This window comes from Bos javanicus, chromosome 3 (genome assembly GCF_032452875.1).
Source record: "Bos javanicus breed banteng chromosome 3, ARS-OSU_banteng_1.0, whole genome shotgun sequence".
Classification (NCBI taxonomy): Eukaryota; Metazoa; Chordata; class Mammalia; order Artiodactyla; family Bovidae; genus Bos; species Bos javanicus.
In genome coordinates, this window is record NC_083870.1 from 7144962 (window position 1) to 7166718 (window position 21757).

Consider the following 21757-nt stretch of genomic DNA (forward strand, 5'->3'; position numbering starts at 1 on the left):
TCATTTCTGTGATAGTTAATTTTGTGGGCAAATTTTGTGGAGCCATGGTGTCGATACTTGACCAAACACTATTCTAGATATTACTGTGAAGGTATTTTTCATACGAGAGTAAACATTTAAATCAGTAGATTGAATAAAGCAGATTACCCTCCATAATATAGCTGGGCTTCATCCAATCAGTTGAAAGTCTTAACAGAACAAAGACAGACCTCCTTGGAAGAAGAGGGAATTGTGCCAGCAGACCAGTTTAAGACTTGAACTGCAACTCTTTTCTGGGTTTTCAGCCTGGAGCCTACCCTGCAGATTTTGGACTCGCCACATCTCTGTAATCATGTGAGCCAATTCCTTAAAATTAGTACGAATGTGTGTATCTCCCTAAGACAATTTACATCACTCTACAGGTCAGATTCTCACTCACGCAAGTTGGGGAGGGCCTTCCTACTTCCCTTTCTCTGCGGGGATGTATGGTACTCAAAGCACACATTCAAGCCATGCTCAACCTCCTTAAAGAGACACACTCAGTGCTTTGACATCTTAAACTCTGAAGCAAGTATATTGAGCCTGACAGGTTTTCCTAAAATGAACCTAGATGTTTCCACATGTAGAATGTCAGTTACACTCTTCTTAGGGAGAATGGTATACAGAAGATGTCAAGCGGCTGATGTCTCATGTATATTACTGTAATTTGAAAAAAAAAATCACCAAAAAGGTTATAAAAAGAGATGGACATGTAGCTGATGGGCCCAATATCTCAGTGCTGACCACCTGTCACAGCCAGAAGAGTGTCACCATGCTGGTCTCAGCCAGCATCACTCATCACCATCAGCACTCTCTCCAGCCTCCCAGTCTCCCACTCTAGGCCATACGACCTCAATTCCACCTACTCCCAAACTTCCCAGGTGGCTCAGTGGTAAAGAACCCCCCTGCCAACACAGGGGATGCAGGAGACGCGGGTTCAATCCCTGGGTCAGGAAGATCCCTTGAAGGAGGAAATGTCAACCCACTCCAGAATTCTTTCTGGGGAAACTCTCATGGACAGAGGAGCCTGGTGGGCTACAGTCCATAATGTTGCAAAGAGTTGGACACGACTGAGTGACTGAACACACACAGACACACACACATAAAAACACAGTACCTACTCCTGCCATTCAAGGTCATCCTTCTTCATCAAGCAGACTGTTAAGAAGTCACTCCCTGCTGAAATTTCTACTCAGTCTCCATATTCACTTTGGCACAGAGTAAACATTGAATCAATGCTGCTGACAACGACTAAGATGACACACATCCTTTGCCACAATCATTGACCACATCCCCCACTTTATTCAACAAGTATTTATTGTGTGAAGAGTAGTCCTTACCCCCCAACTCCCCCCTACCCTAGAGCTTGTCCTCTACTGAAGACAGATGACACTATGTATCTGGTAGACAGTGGGCTAAATGCTGACGGTAGCAGCACCAGCCAAGGGTGAAAAGAACACAGAAACCTAGAGGGAGGAAGTGTTTAAATTTTGGGGAAGGGGCAGAAAGGGAATGGGACAGTGGGAGCTGGAAGGCAGCCTCCCCAGAAGACAGGATAGTGAAGAAAGACTAGAACGGCCGCCTGGAGGTAAATGCAGGAAACGCCGACAGTTGGATCAGGACTGGAAATGGGAGGCAGGTGCTTGGGGAGGAGGAGGGGGAAGATAAGAAGGAAACAATGATAGGAAGGGGTCCCCGCTGGAATCTCTATTCATTCCCCAAAGAGAATCCTTCCTAGTATCACAGGAAATCATATCAACCTTCAGTTCAGTTCAGTCGCTCAGTTGTGTCTGACTCTTTGTGACCCCATGAATAGCAGCACATCAGGCCTCCCTGTCCATCACCAACTCCTGGGGTTCACCCAAACTCATGTGCCTCGAGTCAGTGATGCCATCCAGCCATCTCATCCTCTGGCATCCCCTTCTCCTCCTGCCCCCAATCCCTATCAGCATCAGGGTCTTTTCCAATGAGTCAACTCTTCACATGAGGTGGCCAAAGTATTGGAGTTTCAGCCTCAGCATCAGTGCTTCCAGTGAAAACCCAGGACTGGTCTCCTTCAGGATGGACTGGTTGGATCTCAACCTACCCCCACCCAAAAGAGCCCTGCAGGGTCTGGAAGGGGAAGGAAAGAGTAGCTCCCACAGCAGGAGGGGAAGAAGACCTAGCTCTCAGAGTAGTCTATATGAAATGCTTTTCTCTTCAAAGGCCAAACCTGCCCTCTTTAGCAAATGGCTGAGAAGTTGGTTCTGATTAGGTACTTAGAGGCTAGATCAAGCTCCTCAGACAGTTATGTGATAAGAACAAAGTTCAAACACTCAACCTCTAGATAACTTCTCTGTGCCCAACCTCTTTCACTCCAGGAATAGGTGGCTTTACCAGAGACAATGCCCTTTACTTTTCAGTTAGAATATCTTTGTATATGTGCATCCTGGCTGCCAGTTGTATTGTGGGTTCAATAGCCTTTGAGGTGTAGCCATGACTGTCCACCAACAAGGGAGCACGGCATCGACAAAGAAGAGCTAATAATGAAAAGGCATCAATCTTATCCTGCTAGGAGCTCCAAGGGCAAATCCTCCAGTTCAGAAGTGAGCAGATCAGCTTTTGTTCTGAGCAATGTGGCTGCAATAATATGCAATAATGAAAAGTAAATCTTCCTCCCAGTATAGACACTTAGTTCCTCTTTCCAGAATGAACCAAGTTACCAGTTCTGGAGATGTTTTATGCATAGTGGGCATATACAAAAACACATATTTACATGTATATGTTTTTATACAATATAATTGGTATGCTACCAATTCATAGTTCTACATCTTGTTTTTTAAAAACTCAGCAAAATATCTTGGAGATGATTTTTTATCAGTTCACAGAGAACCAATTCATCCTTTTTAGAGGTTCTGCAATATTCCATTACTTGTAACCATAAATTATTATAAAATCCCCTCTTGTTAGTTATAATTTTTATAACTATATATGCATCATTTCACACATGTATGGGTATACCCTTAAGAGGAATTCTTAGAAGAGAATTTGAGGGTGATTTGGGGGGTCAAAAGCATGTGAAATTTTAAATTTAATGATTTCCATATTTTTCTCCAGAGGATTTCTACCTTTACCACACACTATGTCAACATGTGTGTCTGAGTTTATCTCTGAGCTTTCTTTTCCAATCCACTCAGACACTTATTAATGCATCAGCACAGTTTTACAGCTTTAAAGTATGTTTTTGAACCTGGAAAGTCACTTGTCTGTCATCACTCATCTTTTCTAGGATTTTTCCTATCCTTGCTTTTTCCCATTTTAAAAAATAATAATAGCTAACAACGTATTTGGTGTTTACCATGTGCCAAGTACCAGATTTGGCATTTTAAATATATCTGCTTATCCAATCAACACAATAATTCTATGAGGAAGATACTACTGTTATTCCTACTTTTCCCAGAAGAGGAAACTAAGGCACAGGGAGGTTATGGAATTTGCCCGAAATCACACAGCTAGTGACCAGTGCAACTTGAATGGAAACCAAAAATCTCTACCCTTCATCACTTAGCAAAACTGCCTTTTGCGATGGGAGACTTCTTTTGCCATTTTCTAACTTCTTGAATTGAATGTTTAATTAATTTGATTTTCACGACTAATCATCTATTACTGTAAATAATTAAACCTTTGATTTTCCTCTGAGCACTCTCTTTATCTGTAGCCTATAGTTTTAAATATGATAGCTTACCAAGGTGCCAACTTTGCTGATAAAGATTTATATTATAATGTTAAATTTATAGATTAACATAAGGAGAATTAACATTTGTATGATGTTGAGATTTCCCAACCAAGAACTTTCCAACTATCTGATTTTCTTCATATAAACATATATATTTTATTATGATTATTCAGGCATTTTATCTTTTTAAAGATAAAAAAAGTTATTTCAGTGGATATTTTCTTCCACTATGACTTCCAACAGGTTGATGTTGGAACAGAAAACCACAGTTATCTATATCTATTTACTGGACCTTACCTCTAAATTCTCTTATTTCTAATAGTTTTAAGTTTATTTTCATGGGTTTCCCACATAAAAATATAAACAATATTAACTTTTTACCTAATACTCATACTTCTTGCTCCCACATTTACTGTTGGAGAGATGGTAAAAGACACCTTGGTCTTGCTCCTGACTTTTAGTGAGACTTGAAGACTGGAGATACTGGAATAATGTCTACCCTGAGGGTTTACAGAACTATAGAATTTAGAAGTAGGGAAAAAAAAACTACTTAGATAATTGGAAATTATCTTATTTGTTTTATGAAGGTGATTTTGTATGAAAATTTTCTTTGGGATCTCATTTGGTAGTATAAGCAGGTCTACCGTTAAAATATATTTCCTGATATCCAGTTTAAATGCTTCTTTGTTTGATAGTTTAAACATCTTCAATTTTCTGTTATAAAAGCAACACACATTCTTTAAAGAAAATTTAGAATCTAGAAACAGAGAAAATGTTTTTAGGTGAAGTGGCTGCTCTGGGCTTGGGGGAACGATCCACCACCCACACTGTGTATCCACCTGCCTGTTCCCCCGGATCCACAGCGGTGACCGTGCCTACCTGGGTCTCCTGAGCTGCTGCTGTTCCTCTCGCTCTCCCCGTCTTCCTGGCCATCAGCATTCTGCTGCGTGTGCTGTAGGCTGAGCTTGTGGCAGACCTCGAAGGCCTGCCCCACCGTCCGGACGATTCGCATAGCTTGGCTCTGGGAAGCATAAAGGAAAGAAGAGAATGAAGGATGCGGAGACCCTCTACAAGGACACAAGAAGGGCCGAGGTGGGAGAGGATATGCAGGAGGCAGGCACACAGACACCCATGAAGCCAGCAAGGGAAAGAGATGGAAAAACCTAATGTTGTTTGGCTGTGCACATACTCACAAAGAAGTATGCAAAACCATTTTCCCTTCCCTCAATTACTCCAGAAAATAGAAACTGTCACCGCAGTTTGGAAACAGTCAACTGAATGGACAGATAGCAAAGATTCCACTTGTGGAGTTAGCCCAATTCTACCTAGCAAGTTTGACGACAGTGGTTGAGATGGTTCAGAATTCTTTTGGCAACCATGATCAAACGTTTCATGGGTTCATCACTTGAAGAGTAACTCAGCTGTCATTTTCTTTTTCATGCTAGAAATGGTGGGTTTCCCTGGTGTTCCTGCAGACCATGGGCTGTGAAGATACAGGACTGAAAAGCCACAGTCTAAACAGCAGAACCAGCTGAGGACCAGAGTCCAGATCCCTTGGAACATCACTGGCAGCCAACCGTATCTAAGGTGAGCTTCCCAGCCTTGCTCTAAAGACATCGCTCACGGGGTCCATTCCTTTGCTACTTTCTTTCTTTTCATTCTTTTTCTTGCTATTTAACCTCTTCCTCTAACTGCCCAAGCATTGTGCTTAACCCTAGCTCTCGGTATCCCACTCCTTAGCTAGGACAGCCGGTAGAGGTTGTTGTTAAGTCGCTCAGTCGTGTCCGACTCTTTGCGACCCCATGGACTCCTGCACTCCAGGCTTCCCTGCCCTTCATCATCTCCCAGAGTTTGCTCAAACTCATGTCCATTGAGTCAGTGATGCCATCCAACCATCTCATCTTCTGTCACCCCCTACTCTTCCCGCCTTCAATCTTTCCCAACATCAGGGTCTTTTCCACTGAGTCAGCTCTTTGCATCAGCTGGCCACAGTTACTGGAGCTTCAGGACAGCAGGGACAGGACAAAAGAGCCTGTTCCTGAAAGGAGTCTTAAGTGGCCCACGCAGGCTAGGAGGAACAACCACACGCAAGACTTCCAGGGCATGGTCTCCAAAGTAGACAACTGATTATGATTTGCTAATTGTTCTGCTTTCACTTTCCTTCAAAGACCAAGAATGAATTCAGTGAGAGCTGTGCAAGGTTTAAGAACTCGGGATGGGAAACTGAAGGTCACTGCTCCTTTTACAAAAGTGGTCCCCAACTATTCTGCCACCACAGACTGTGGAGTATTTCGCTGTGGCTGTCACTCTGCGCCTTGAGTCAAAGATTAATCACATCTTCGATAATCTGACTTCAGGTCAGTTGTGACTACTAGTGACACCATCAGTTCACCCATCACGTTGGGGAAAACAAAACAAAACAAAACAAGCAGTCAAGCAGAGCTTCTCATCAGCAAACCAATTCAATTATAGACAAAAGCAGAGTCCAGTGTTTTGATAGCCTGTAAGGCCTTGTTGAGGGTAAGTGTGTGATTCATTTATGCTTTTCATAATATTGAAATTAGCTCATATTTCTCCATTACTATGCCCAGGAACCCCTAATTGCCTTAGACTCCATGTGTGGAACTGCTGCTCTAATTCACTCTCTGCTAGGTGTTAAGTCCCCAAATAGCTACCCTAACTATTTTCTCAAGCCTTCCATTACTTCTATGTCCCCTCTTTTCATTTGAGGTCAGAGCATTCATGTTCATGAAAAGGTATTTTAGCCAATCACCATCATATACCTACTTCAGATCTCAGTCAACTTCTTCTCTTTCTGATGTTTCCCAAACTACTTCCTAGAAGTGACTGTCTTAGAGCTCAAACCCCTTTTAGTCCACAGGGCGAACTCCAGGGATGTTCTTACCTCTTACCTGGAACATCCTGACATGTCTGGATGATGACCACTTCAAGTGAGGCAGGAAGAAAGCAGTAACTTCTGTGGGACCCCCATCACCCAGCGGTGGTCAGAGCCTCTGTCCCTGTATGTCCACACTTGACTTTCCTCTGTTTTCCAAAGGTCAGGCTGAGGCCCTTTCTCCCACCACAGGTTTGTACCATCTGAGAGACAACAACTCCTTCTGCACTGGAAGTTGAGGAGCAGCAGGCACTGGTCTTAAGCAACAAGCCTCCATCTTTCTCATTTCTCAAATATATAAAAAAGTATGATTTAGAGGGCACAGTCCCTGACCAATCCAGACCAAGTGCACCACAGCTTTCCATCTCCTTTGACAATCCAGCTGTGCTCTGATAAGGAGGCTGAGCCGGGAAGCTCAATCCTCGGGTGAAAATGGAGAAGAGTCTGCTCTACTCAAAAGACTTCTCCCCTCCAGGCCTTAGATCTGGTGTTGCTTATTCTCTTTAAGAGAATAAGAGCAGACTGCCTGCCTGTGGTTAATCTTTTACAGCAATGCTCATTCCCAGTTTACCGAACCTTAGAGATGCTATAACCTGCCTACCAAGGACAGCCAGGGTCCATTACAAACAGCCTTGCCCCTTTCACTTCTTCTGACCTTCAGAAATTTTGCTCTTTTATGCATCTTTACAAGTGACAGAAAAGGACAAATTTGGGGAAGTCTAGAAATAAAATACGGTAAGTCTAAATGATATGTAGAGATTGTGTATTTAATTCCATTACTTCCTTATTTTACATAAATTAACCCAGATAAATCATAGTGCATAAGTACCTGCAAAGGCTGAGTTAGTCTTTTCCCAACTGATAATGGGTATCATTATCAGAGACCCAGTTTCCCTCTTAAAAACATACGTGTGCTCAATCGCTCAGTCCTGTCTGACTCTTCGTGACCCCATGAACAATAGCCCTCCAGACTCCTCTGTCCATGGAATTTTCCAGACAAGAATACTGGAGTAGGTTGCCATACAGAAAGTTCCAAATTTACTACTACATCTGTTGCTCTAAAATCTCAGGTTCTCCTAAGGAGGACATGTTACAAATTCCTCCAAGTCTGTAAGTCACAGACACATCCCTTAACTAACTCTTGAGATGATATTAAAAATGGAAGGGTCCTCAAACAAGTGTCCTTGAGTCTGAGGGATAAATCAGAGAAGGGACAGGATTTCTAAATGTGTCTTTGGAAGGAAACACACCAATATAAGTAAGAGGATGTAGTTGGTGGGAAATGACTTTTCAGAGGACCTGCCTTTCTCATGCATCAAGCTGACAAGAGATGATGAGATTCACTGAGGACTGAGCATCTGCAGAAACTGGACCCTGGCTCAGATCCCTAATCTCTCACCTTCATCAGGGACCATCATCTGACACACACTCATCAGTCTCAGCCAACTATTTACAAGCCCAGAACGGTTGTAAGGAAGTGGCTGGTCTTAATGCTTAATACTCATATTAATATTTAATATTCCGTGTCTCATTTTCACATCTTAGGACATTTACTGTGATAAGCAACTGGCCCTCGCCTCTATCATCTGATTCCCTGGAAAAAGTGGAAAATGCAGACTTACAGTTCACTGGTCCTGATTTCCCTATGTTAGAAATGACTCCCCACACCCATTTCCTTCCTAGCCTCCCTTCCTCACATTTGCACTACAAAACACCTCTGTAAACTTCAACTGAAAAAGTGAATCACCGGTGTTTATGCTCTCTCCTTTGCCTCATAGAGGAATAAATATATGGCTAACATATATGAGAGCACCTCCCACAGTGCTTGGCATATACCAAGTGCTCAAGAAATGTTTTATTCTGAATATGGAATTCATTGCACCAAAGGGGAAATAAGACAGAAAACAAACAGTAGTTCAGAAAAGGCTGGGCTACTTTATCAATAACAGAAACATGAAGACATGAAGGGAATTGACTCTTAATGTAGGTAAGTTAGCATCAAAAGGGCTAACATCATCATCTCTCTGTCCCCATAGCAACAGAGAAGAACTGGGCCAAACCATCTTTGGTCCGAGCTGGAGTGATGGTTTCTGCTGCAAGGAAATTGTTGAGTAAGAGTTATGGATTGGCACATTCAGGGCTGAATAACGTTTTGATTTATCCTTTACTCCTCTTTAATGTGAAGGCTGTATTTCCACTCACAGTAAAAGGACACAGTAGCATGTTTTATGAAGAGCTCTCTGCATTTGAATACATAATGAAGCCACCCTATCTGCTTCACAGAATGATTATATACATGTAAGAGACTGTCCCTTCCCACTCACCACTCTAGCAGTTAGAAGGGGCTGGAAGACTCCCACTTCTCTCACAATTCTCTCACAACTGCTAGGTGAGTTCAGATGTCTCTTGACTTTGTAGGCTCCTCTTCCTTCACTAGGGAAAAGTCTACTTTCAGAAGATTCTGTATAAGAACCTTGTTGGGGGAGCATTACTTGCAGGTGACCAGGAGGGCCAGCCCACACGTGGCAGGAGCTCCCATCACTGGAACCATCTGCTCTTCCATGGCCACACTGGTGCCTGCCCACCAGGCCTAGCCCACGTGCTGACGGGACCTTCTAGCCTTCTAAGCAAGAACACTAGTTCTGCCCGCACCTTGTAATGCAGGAATCACACATGCTGGGATGTACAGTTTATAAACCAGGTCTAATCCAAGAGGGAGAAGGTTTAAGAAAAACCCCTTCCAATGGCCTGCACATGTCACCAGGAAGCAAGTGCTCACATTTCATGACCTTTGGAAAGCACACTGGGGTTTTAGAGATGTGAAGGTAGCCAGGGATGAAGCAGAGCAAATAACCAGCATGTTGGCAAGGCAGCCTTTTTCAGCTCTAGGATATGACCATTCTCTGGAGTTTGCTAGGTTAAAAAAAAAAAAAGCATCATTATACTGTATTATTTCTGTACAAATCCAGTTCAGCATTACATAAGCCACTGAAAGTACTTGGCCACATGGATCAAATCTTCCCGTCCAAAAGCCAGTTTTGTGTTAGCAACTCTAAAGTATCTGTGGACTTTCAGTTGTCAAGATTAGAACGGATATGGCTGCTTTGATGTTTTCAAAGCCGAGAGGGCATATCTAACCTCAGAGCGGTTCTAGGCTGCAGATGGGGTGCACTGAAGCCCATGGGGGTGCCAATTACAGGCAATTTTGTAAGAAGAGGACTGGGTAAGAAGCTGTCTTAGAACTTTACACCATTTACCCAAATGGCACCCAGAAATGTTTCTTTAAATCATCTATTTAATCATATCGACAAAACCTTCTTTCTCCAACCTCAATCCAACACAGAAGTCAAATGCAAGAAATAGCTAGTCTCTTCTGTATGCTTAATGAGGGTACCAACTGTACTGGTAGTCAGCATCAATATCTGATAAACTGCAGCAAAAATCATGAAAATATTAATAACACTATATTCTGAGCGAGAGTGGGCTATCTACTCAAAAGCAGACAAGAGCCTGCGATGGTACCTTTAGAAAGACAGAAACCAGAAGGTTGATTTCTGCATTTTACTGGCCCACAGGAAAATAATGGTCAATCATGATTTTATTTTCTGTTTTCATTTTAAGCCATCTTGTTGTTGGTTGGTCCTTGTAAATCTGGGGAATCTTTTGAGTGCTGCATATATGTAAGGAATGATAATTACTGTTAGTCTTATTCTACAGCTGATTTATTAAATAACTGTGGCAGTGTTCTGAATTTCACTGTCCTGGAAAAAGTCCTCTCTACTTCGTAATTCATGGCAATAAGTAAAGGAGTCATCAGATAAGTAAGGAAAGTGACTAGTGCATGCTAAGTCACTTCAGTCGTGTTCGACTCCGTGCGACCCTATGGACTGTAGCCTGCCAGGTTCCTCCATTCTCTGTCCAGGCAACCATATTGGAGTGGGTTGCCACGTCCTTCTCCGGGGGATCTTCCTGACCCAGGGATCAAACTCATGTCTATTATGTCTCCTGCACTGGCAGGCAGCTTCTTTACCAATAGCGCCACCTGGGAAGCCCAAGGTGACTAGAAGAAGCTCAAAATGCAAGGTGTATACGATGACGATGACAATGACAGGGAAAGAAGAGAAGACTGGGGGCACACCTCCTCCAAGTAAACACCTTTCTTAGTCCACCAGCCCTTTACCCCAGCTTACATCCCCTCCCCTGCCACTCTGTCTCTTCTGAGAACTGGAGATTTATTTGCCAAGTGCGTCTGAATTCTAAGAAACCTCAGCCCAGTAAGTCAGTTCTAGAATAACTCACAGGTTTATCATTCTTGCCATTTATCATGGCCAGAAAGTACAGTGGCCTTCTCTTGACCTTAACACCACAGAATCTCAGCAAAAATAGAACTGAAGTTCATGTTTCTTTAATGTGTTTTTTGAACCTTAGTAAAAGATTTAAGCTTATATCTATCAAGTGATTTCAATCTATAGAATCTGCAATGCTGAAGCAAGGAAATACACCTGAAATTGTACGTAGAGGAAGACCCAACAAACTCAGGCTCTGAACTGAGAAATGGGTTGGGTTTCTGTCTAACAGGTTCTTTAATGGCCTTGATCCTATAATTTGATCAAGGCAATGCCTTGGACACCAGAATACTGCTACTATGAAGAAAGCTTAGTTTCAAAGTAGGTTTACACTTTCAACATTGACAGGAGATAGTAGACCTTATCATTTCCAATGGACTTTTGGGTTTTTCCTTATGCTCTGTTAGTCCATGAACCACAGGAGCATAGAGAAAAGAGGGCCGAGTTACAACCTCAGTACTATCAGTAACCACCTAGATGACCACATGTGAGTGAATTTACTTTTCCAGGTACTGATTTCCTCTCCATAAACAAAGAGTTTTGGACTACATGAATTCTGAGACTTAGGATTTCTGTATTTTGACTTCTCAACTCAACCCCACACTAACATTTAAAATATAAAAAAGAGCCTCCTTCCCTAAATTTAGGACCTATCTCTCCTCCCTAACTTGAACTTGACCAGGAAAGTACTCATTCTTTAGCACATAACTGACATCATCATGCAAAATCCATGGCAAGCCCTTAAGGACACTTTTGTGCTGTGGCCCCTAACCTGATGGTGGCAGTATTACAGGAGGAAATGATTTCTCCTAACCCAAACCAATTGAGCCGTGATTGCAGGCAGAACAGTTTCAAGGAGCTACCCGTGAAGATAATGGGGAGATTCCTGTGGCTCCTGTTAATCACCAGCACTTCACGCACTGATAAGTACCGTCACACTTAGTCAGGGCAGACAGCCACTTCCACCTGGGGCTGGGAGCATATGACAGGAGCGGGACATCCACTACACAGGAGGGGTCAAGATACACACAGAGGCTTCGCAGGAGGCAAAAGGCCTTGCAAATGAATACTGTCATTACATCCCCGAAGGAGGCAAATGGGAAAGCCGTGTTGCTAGGAAGTGTCACTAACACTCCGGGCGAGGAAAAGACCCTCTTCCAACCCTTTGCTGCTGGCGCTGGTCTGAACAGTGCTGGGATCTCCCCACTACAATCCTGGTGATCCCTCTTAGTCACACGGAATTTGTTTCCTGAAGGTCACCTCACTCCACACCCACAGATCAGCATTTCTGGGATGCCTTTCATCTTCTTTGGTAGCTGGAGAAACTCAGACGCAGAGAGGCTCACATATATTTTATGAATTTCATGTAACAGAGTCAAGTGGCCAAAGCTTGGCCTAGGAAGCAGGAAGCTAGGTTCTTATCTCAGGGGCATTGCTGACTTACTGTGTGACCAGAGGTATTTACTTTCCTGGGCCCTCTCTTTCTCCCACTATAAAATGGAGTTAGGATAAACCATACAAAGATATTAAGAGAAAAAAAGGAAAATCTGTGTCAAAGCGACTTGGACCGTTCAGAGTTAAGGAACTCTTCATACCCCAGTAACAGTTACAGTAGAGTTCATTTACAACTAGACCTTGGAGAAATAGGTTACTCCTCAGTCATGCAATTTCCTGATGAAGATAATAAAATGCAGTGGTGAAGGAGGTAAGCTCCAGAGTCAGTTTCTAGGTATAGTTCTAACTTCATCACTTTTTTTGGGGATGAGGTGGTGGTGGTGGTGTGCTACATGTGGGATCTTAGTTCCCCAACCAAGGATCAAACCTGAGCCCCATGCAGCTGGAACTCAGAGTTCGAACCACTGAACCATGAGGGAAGCCTCTGCACCACTTATTATGAGTTACATCCCTTAAGTCTCCATTTTCTCACCCATAAAACGAAGCGCATCATAGGACCTACAGCTTACAGGGCTGCTGAAGGAATAAACATAATTTAAATGAAGAGTCTAGGACAGTCACAAGCACATAGCAAGTAACCCAAACTGACTGGATATGGTTTATGTGCTTAGTCGCTTAGTCGTGTCCGACTCTTTGCGACCCCATGGACTGATGCCCACCAGGTTCCTCGGTCCATGGGATTTCCCAGGCAAGAATACTGGATGGAGTAGGTTGCCATTTCCTTCTCCAACTGGATATTATTTGACTTAATAATATAAGGATGGATAATATAGAGTAACAGATGAATGGCTGATAGTATATTATCTCCCTACAATATTCTGCTACCTAACTTCTGATGAAGGCCCAACTGAAAAAAATCAGCTCAAGATTAAAGTTCCAAAGACGAGAACCACATTGGCTATATGGGTAACTAAAGGAAGATCCATAGGTATAAATGACCACGGTGCTGGCAGCCAGGTGCAGGGAGGTGATCTACCAGGCAATTTGAGAATCTGACCCATATTATTAACTATAGAAGAGACAATCACATTTCCCACAGTGAACTATAAGGTAAGGATGACCCACACGAGAAGCCCATCATGGGAAATGCCATGAGGACACTCTGGGGACATGACATGATGTGAAGAGCAATAACCAAGCCTTAACATAGCAAGGAGCTCATAGGAGGTTTCTCTACACTATGATCAACATAAAGGCTCTGGAGAACACCCAGGTCCACTGGCTTCCAGTCAAGAGACCTCCCCGTGTGTGCTCAGTCGCTTTAGTCATGTCTGACTCTTTGCAATCCCATGGACTGTAGCCTGTCAGGCTCCTCTGTCCATGGAATTTTCCAAGCAAGAACACTGGAGTGGGTTGCCAGGCCCTCCTCCAAGGGATCTGCCCGATGCAGGGATTGAACCCACGTCTCCTGTGGCTCCTGCATTGCGGGAGTTCATTCTTTACCGCTGAGCTAGACAAGAGAGCTCCCTACTGACCCACAACAACCAAAAACAACCCTACCAGACACACTTACTCAGGGTATTTAGTCCTTTCCCCCTCACCTCTTAAGTATTCCTACCATTTGCCAATTAAAACTCCTTCCCAAGCTAACTATTATCTCTCCAAATCAGAAATGCTTTATAAGAGAGGAAATCACCAGATCTGGAGACTACCCAGGGTAAGCTTGCAAAACCTTGCAGACGTGGTCCCACTCCTCCCCAACTCTGTTTCCTTTGCAGAACAATTAATTCACTTTTCTTTCCTGGCGTGGAAACCAGCCCTTCCACCTATAGTTCAGCAGCAATGGGGCTCACAGCCCAGGCTGTCTGTAAACAGTTCCTTCATCCACGTGGCTACAGGCCAACAAAGGGCCTGAGAACCAGCTCGGAAGAGTTACAGTCTCAGTGGGTGAGGGCAAAAGGGACAGAGAAAATAAGAGAGCCAGAGGTCAGCATTAGCTCGGAGACATGGACAAAACTGGTGTGAGAGGGAACCAGATGACTACTCCTTTGTCACTGGGTAATAAGAACTTCATTCTGTGCTTCTCTTCAAGATCAAAGTTCCAGTGGGCATCGTTCTTAGACTCAGGTTTTGGCAGAAGGCCTGGACGATCCCACTGTGTTTGCACTGCTGTACCAGATCAGATGGCAAAGCAAATATAACGATCTCCCTTACCTAGAATTCCTGCTCAAAATCCTGTTGTTCTATATGTCTCCCTGATTCTAGCCAGTCAGTGCCTATCCATGGGACCTTGGGCAAGTCATTTAATCTTTCAATTCACTTATCCCATGAAAATTACCATTTTAACTTCTTCACGTGGGTTTTTGGAAGGATCTAGTAAGATTAAACATTAAAGGACTCTGTAAATTAAAATATGGTATTTGTAACTTTAATATAAAGTCCCAGATCCACACAGTCCGGTCGCTGGACAAAACTAAGAGTACAGTGGAGCACTCAGAATGAATGACAGGGAATCCTAGTCTTTGTTTCTGTTGAGGAACCCTGCAGACGATCCGGTCTGTAAGTCTCAGGAACACTTTGCATTTCCTTTCCTTCCTTCCGAGATCCATTACACTTCAAAACCACACAAGTGCTTTTCCCTCTCTCAACCCCTAAATTCTCATCTCCAGTCCCTCTGGCTTTTCTTTCTGTCCTTCTCCTTCTGTTAGGGGAAGCACACTGATTGAAACGGCCCACCCTGGCCAGGCACCGTAGTAACCATTTGCATGAATTGTTTTACGACAGGAGGTCCTGGTAAGGAACACGGAACTAATAAGCCTCCACCAACCAGAAGAGTTCAGGAAAGGTCAAAAGGAGACACCACATGTCCGACCACCTCCCAGAATCCTTCACTCTGGCATCCATCTTGGCTGAATAAGGCGTGTACCACCAGGAAGGACTCTGAGTCAGAACGGTTGCCTAAAGACAACCCAGAAACTAATCCCATCACCATAAAACCCCAGACTGCAAGCCTCTTGCAGGGCTGTTCTCCTGGGTTCCCTTACCCTACTGCTCTCCACCCGGGCACCCTTTCCCAGTAAAGTCTCTTGCTTTGTCAGCACATGTGTCTCCGCAGACAATTCATTTCTAAGTGTTAGACAAGAGCCCAGTTTCGAGCCCTGGAAGGGGTCCCCCTTCCTGCAACACTTCCTCCTCTTTCTATCAGTTCTTTCATATCCTACTTTCATTCTTTCCCCTTCTCAACTGTACTATTACCTAAAGGTGTAATCTGGCAACCTGCCCTTTCTTCTGTCTACCTTTCCAGTTCTGGCTCTTTCCCTTCGATTCCACCATTTGCATTAAAAAGCCTGAGAATAGGTGGGTTAAGGGCATACCTCTCCTTAAAGGAAGAGGCTGAATCAGCAAAGTATAATTTTCTTTGTGGAGCCAGGGTGGGAGATGGGACATACATAATATTACAGTAAATCCCGACCCTATCATGTTTTATTCTTATTATCCCCACTTGGCACAGTATCCACCGATCTATTAAAGATGTCTTAGGACATAAGATGCATTAAGATGTCACATGGCATCGAAGAAGGGACAAGCAGGAGAGAATTCAGAAGTAGTCCTCATAGAAAGTCAGGGTCACTGATTTGTGTCTAGAGTGCTAAGAATCTTATCATTCCACCTTTACCTGTCAGGGACCTTACAGATACAAATAGTACTTTCCAATTCTCTTCTACAGAAAAGTAATTCCTAGGACATTAACACATATACATGGAAAAAATATGATTTCATGGCCAATTCAGTTTGAGAAATGCTAGGTTAAAGCTAAAGGGATTTCTCTAACTTAGGACTTTCTAGCCGGAGAAAGCAATGGCACCCCACTCCAGTACTCCTGCCTGGAAACTCCCATGGATGGAGGAGCCTGGAAGGCTGCAGTCCATGGGGTCGCTGAGGGTCGGACATGACTGAGCAACTTCACTTTCACTTTTCACTTGCATGCATTGGAGAAGGCAATGGCAACCCACTCCAGTGTTCTTGCCTGGAGAATCCCAGGGACGGGGGAGCCTGGTGGGCTGCCATCTATGGGGTTGCACAGAGTCGGACACGACTGAAGTGACTTAGCAATAGCAATAGCAATAGGACTTTCTAGCACATTTAAATTAAATAGTTTTAATATGTTAAATGTTAACATATTTAATGTTTTGGATGGTAAATGTTTTACAGGATACGTTTTAGGAAATGCTTGTTTTGATGCCCCTCCTTATTTTATAGAGAGGGAAGCTGAGACCCAAGGGGGATACTGACCCTCCTAACATAATTCAGGGGGTCCAGGAGAGAAGAGGGGTTACAGCCCATGTTTCCAAACCCCAGTTTTGTGCATTAGACTCCTGGAGGCATGATAGAGAGGAACCCTGTCTCCACAGAACTGCAAAAGTTGCATTTACTCAAGCATCAAGGTTACTGTACCAAAATAACCATCCAGGACAACCAACATCACAAAGTCTAACTAGATCCCACCATGTCATATTTGGAGGTCACTGATCAGAATACAGAATTATGATGCAGGGTGACTTCAGTGAGTGGCAACCTTCTTTCCTACCACACACCAACATGAGCATCACTCCTGGAGCTGTCTGCCTGCTGCGTTCCAGAGCACTTTTCCAGTGGCTGAGATCTCTCCAGTTGTTTGCATACAACTAAGTACCAAGTTCAAATGAAACTAAAATTGAAACTAAAAGAGAATTTCATTGTATACAAGCAATGACTGACTACTGAGAGAGGTGCCCTATATCTTGCATTCAAATAGCCACCTCCAAATCTTGCCTCTCCATCAACAGGGAGACAGGTAAATGTTGCGAACACTCTGCTTCCATCAGAGGATGAGATGACCAATGCCGGCCCCTTTACCTTCTTCTTGGATTTAAAGACGTTACACCTGAAGATATTGCTGGCACCATCTCGAGCGATATAGCTGAAGATCTTCAAGTCTTGGGAATCATGAGAGACGTAGAAGATCCTACAGGGAGAACAACAGAAAAATGCACTGAAAATGGCTCAGGTTCAAATCTCCAACAAGCAAACCTCTGTTTAAGGACACCCTGCAGACAGAGCTCCAATCAAGTTCTTAGAGAAGGCCTCCTTCCGATGAAAGCCACAATGCAGGAGGTACTTTCCGAAAGCTGTACAAACACTGATGTTCCGTGAGTGACCTCCAGAGGCTGATGGGTGGACACGGGTAGGATGTGGACCCCACGCTAGCACTGGGCAGTACATCTTTCCTGGTAACTTGTAGGTTACAGGAAAAAATCATTTCCATCCTTATCAGAGCAGTAAGTCTGCTTCTAATCCAGGGAAATGTTGGGAGGTTTCCTAATACCTCCAAATGAAAAGACTTAGGGAACCAGCAATGCTAACCACATAGGGAGAGACTAAGGCACTGTTTCATTATCTAGGTCCCTTGGTGACAGCTAATCCACTTTCCATCCCTCTCCATCAGGCCGAGGCATCCATGTATTTATTCCATCAGTCAGGCAATCCCCCAGAGTGCACACTGGGGGCCAGGCACTGTCCCAGCAGCCAGAGGTACAAGTAACAGGACAGAAAAAAGCCCCCGGAATTCATGGAGCTCATAGGCAGGAGATATCAATAAACAAATAGAAAATGAGTGGCATGAAGAAATGAAGAAAAGGAAGGGGCAGAGCATGGGGCTGCTATTTCAGAACGGAAGGCCACGCAGAGAGGCAGAGACCTAATGTGAGAGCGTCTGTCACAGCACTACGTGGGCAAAAGCAGGGCAGGAAGAGGGACAACAAGTTTTAAAGCCCACTGGTGTTGATAAGGTGCTCTCAGAGTTCAAGGAGTGGCCCGAAGGTCAGCGTGGCTCAAGTCGAGGGAGTGTGGTCAGTGACAGGGTCAGGGGATCCGTCAAAGGCCAGGGCACAGGAGGCCCTGAAGGTCAGGGGCTGTACTCCAAGTGAGATGAGAAGCCATCCGAGGTTATGGAGCAGCAGACTGCCTGCCTGATGCTTTCGACTCAAGAATCTGTCCAGCTGCCATGGGTGGGAGGCGGGGGCGGGGGCAGAGGCAGAGAAAAGGCTGGCAAAAGGTAGAATCAAAAGCAAGGCCCCAAGTGCTGGCTCTCAGATAGACCTGGGCCGGGGTACCACCAGAAATGCCGAGTCTGAGAGCTGTTAGCATGGGGCAGGGGAGGGGAGTCTCAGGGGTATGTCAGAGGAGCTGATCTAGGGTGACCCAAGGAGAGTGTTGCTCTTTTTTAAAAAATTTTAACTGGAAGATAATTGCTTTAAATATTGTGTTGGTTTCTGTCATATATCAGCTTGAATCAGCCATGTTCCAGATCAACCTCCTAGGACCACATCATTTCCAAAAAATATCTTTTTCTCAATGAAAACACAACTTTTCTATCCCCGGATTTCACAGGCCTGGTATGTGCTGTGTAGCAGAAAGAGAATGGAATTTAGAGTCACAGTCACAGCTCTGCCCCTTACTATTTATTATTATAAGGTAAGCAGGGTTTCCCAGGTGGTGCTGGAGGTAAAGAACCCACCTGCTCATGCAGGAGACATAGAGACACAGGTTCGACTCCTGGGTCAGGCAGATCCCCCGGAGAAGGAAATGGCAACCCACTCCAATTCTTGCCTGGAGAATGCCACAGACAGAGGAGTCTGGCAGGCTACAGTTCACAGGGTCACAAAGAATTGGACATGACTGAAGCGACTTAGCATGCACACAAAAGCCATGTAACCTTCAGAGGTTCAGTCTTCTTATCTATAAAATGGGACTTTTTACAGTGACACCTTGCAGTGTTATTGGGAAGATCAAATAACAAGTAAAGTACCTTTTTACTTCTTGCTGATATAGCCTCTAAGTAGTCTTTTTACTGAGATTCCGACAAAGGACCCCAAGAAGTGTGAAGAAAAAATCCAAATTCACCCTGAGAACTTTCTTTGCTGAATTCCACTAAAAGTCACTTCAGTTCATCTCACATGTCCACCAACTTCAAACAACACTGAAATTGAGGTTATTATGTTTATTTAATATGGCTTCTAAGAAAGCTAATCTAACGTTAGGGGGCCCACACCACAGAGCACTGATCCTTCTAATGATGCCAAAGTGTCCTCCTAACACCGAAGGGACAAGCCAACAGCTGCATCTCAGCATATCCTATGAGCTCCTGGCCCACCCAGACATGCCCTCCTGATCTTCTCTCAAGCTTCAAATTCATCACACCTCCCCCAACTAATCCTCTCCCCTGCATTCCCCAAGCAAGCATGGCCTTCCTTCCCCCAAGCCCTCTCTTTTTATTATTTGTATGTTATTTAATGTTTGCTTAATCCTTAATGCAAAACCGTCCAAATATTTACAAACTCTTTTAACAACTATAAATAGGCAGTTTTTATGCAGTCAATTGCATTTTTCCAAATGTTTAAGCATAGACTGTAACCATAAGTCTAACACAGCAAATTTTCTTAAGTCTTTTAAAAATGCACTTAAAGTAACACAATGATTACAAAATCTTTTTTATACCCGAATCAGTTTTTAAAAATTCACGTCATGGCTTAAAATGTAGCTTTATCTTTTTACTCTTACACAGAAGATTTGTTACATGCAAACTAAAGAATTTCTCAGCTTTACTCCCTCCCTCATATTCTCTTTTTTAAAACTCTTTTCTACTTATTTCTTGTCTGTGCTGGGTCTCTGTTGTGGTGCACGGGCTCTCTGCTGCTGCATGTGGATTTTCTCCAGCTGTGGCGAGTGGCTGAGCCCCCTCTTGATAAAGGGTGCAATGTCCACTCAAGCCAGAGACCTGGGTAACACCCTCAACTCCTTCCTCCTTTGTTCTCCCATATCTGTCATCATGACCAGGTTCTCTGCAGTCCATCTCCTGACACATCTCTGAAATGTTTTTTTCTTCAATCTCACAGTATTGCCTTGGTCCACAGGTCCTTACTATTCATCTAGAGTCTTGCAACTCACCTAGGGTCCCTCTGCTTCCCACTTCACCTACTGCCAATCCACTCTCTATTCTGCTTCCTGGTATTTCCCTTTAAAAACCAAAGGCTTCCTACTGCCCTCAGGATAAAGCCCAAACTCCTCAGCATGGAGTACCTACATTTCTGCTTTCATCCCTCTCCAGAGGCCTGACCTACATAGCTCTTCAGGACTAGTTGCATACAGCTGCCTGCCTCCGCATCTGTGGTGACATCTTTGGCATCCTTGAAGACTTGCTTCAGAGAAGGCTTCCCTGCCCACATTGCCCCCGAATCTGAGCTGCTGACACCCCTGGGCTCACCTTTACCATAGCCCATATCTCACATTATGATGTTTACACTGAAGCTTCTTGAAGGAACCAAGGACCACACCTTGGTACTCAGGTGCCAGCACAGTGACTGGCACAGAGGTTCCTAACATCTGCATAGGAGGGGAGACAGGCATCCTTGCTGTCATTAATAAGCACCCATAATGTACTCTGCTTGGCTATTCATTTTCCCCCCAGAAAACAGATCCTGTTAGTTCAGATGCGTCACACATAAAGCTCCTCTGATTCTTGAGTTTTTCATTTATTATTACATAACACCCCAATGGAAATGGCAACCCACTCTAGTATTCCTGCCTGAAGAATCCCATGGACAGGGGAGCTTGGCAGGCTACAGTTCATAGGGTCGCACTGAGTCGGAGATGACTGAGCACACGTACAGGAACCTAAGGACTGAGAACTAGAATTAAAATGGACAGAGCAGACAGGAAGGCAGATGCACATGCCAACAAGACGCAGAGACATGGAAGGCACTCAGGTGGTAGCAAGCTAGTATGAACTCTACCTTTGTAGACTAAGCACATTTTTGGCAAACATGATGACAGCCTGGGCATGAATGAAGCCAAGCTCTTTGAACTAGAGCTCTTTGGAGACAGCTCTGTCATATCTGAGATCAGAAACTTAATGTGTAAGTTATTAAAAGCCTGGAACCTCTAGCTAACCAAAAAGCCAAATAGTTAAGAGCTTGGAAAAATATCCACCAATACAATCAAGAAGCAGGAAGTTTTCCCATGTGACCTCATTCACCCACAAATTAATAGATCAACAAATTAAGGGCTCAGGTCCAAATTTCTAAATCTACAAAATATACTCCAAGAACCCTTATTTCTTCATACTTTGGTTTTAAGAACTGTGATTGTGCGAGCGTGTGTGTGTATGTGTGTGTTGTGGGTGGGACATGGTTGTTGCTCAGTCACTAGGTCGTATCCAATTCTTTGCAGCCCCATGGACTACAGCACACCAGGCTGCCCTGTCCTGCACCATCACCCAGAGTTTGCTCAAATTCATGTCCATTGAGTTGGTGATGCCATCCAACAATATCATCCTCTGTCGTCCCCTTC

At 44.0% G+C, this 21757-nt stretch overlaps 1 protein-coding gene across 2 annotated transcripts in view; it reads right to left on the reverse strand.

The window, feature by feature from the left end:
- C3H1orf226 (chromosome 3 C1orf226 homolog) overlaps positions 1-21757 on the reverse strand; it is a 359502-nt gene that overhangs the window by 48751 nt on the left and 288994 nt on the right. For both annotated transcript variants that reach the window (XM_061400275.1, XM_061400264.1), the window contains exons 5-6: positions 17267-17375; positions 4613-4754 (exon numbers count right to left, since the gene is read on the reverse strand). In XM_061400275.1, coding sequence (XP_061256259.1) covers positions 4613-4754; positions 17267-17375 — 251 coding nt within the window. The remainder of the gene's footprint in view (positions 1-4612; positions 4755-17266; positions 17376-21757) is intronic.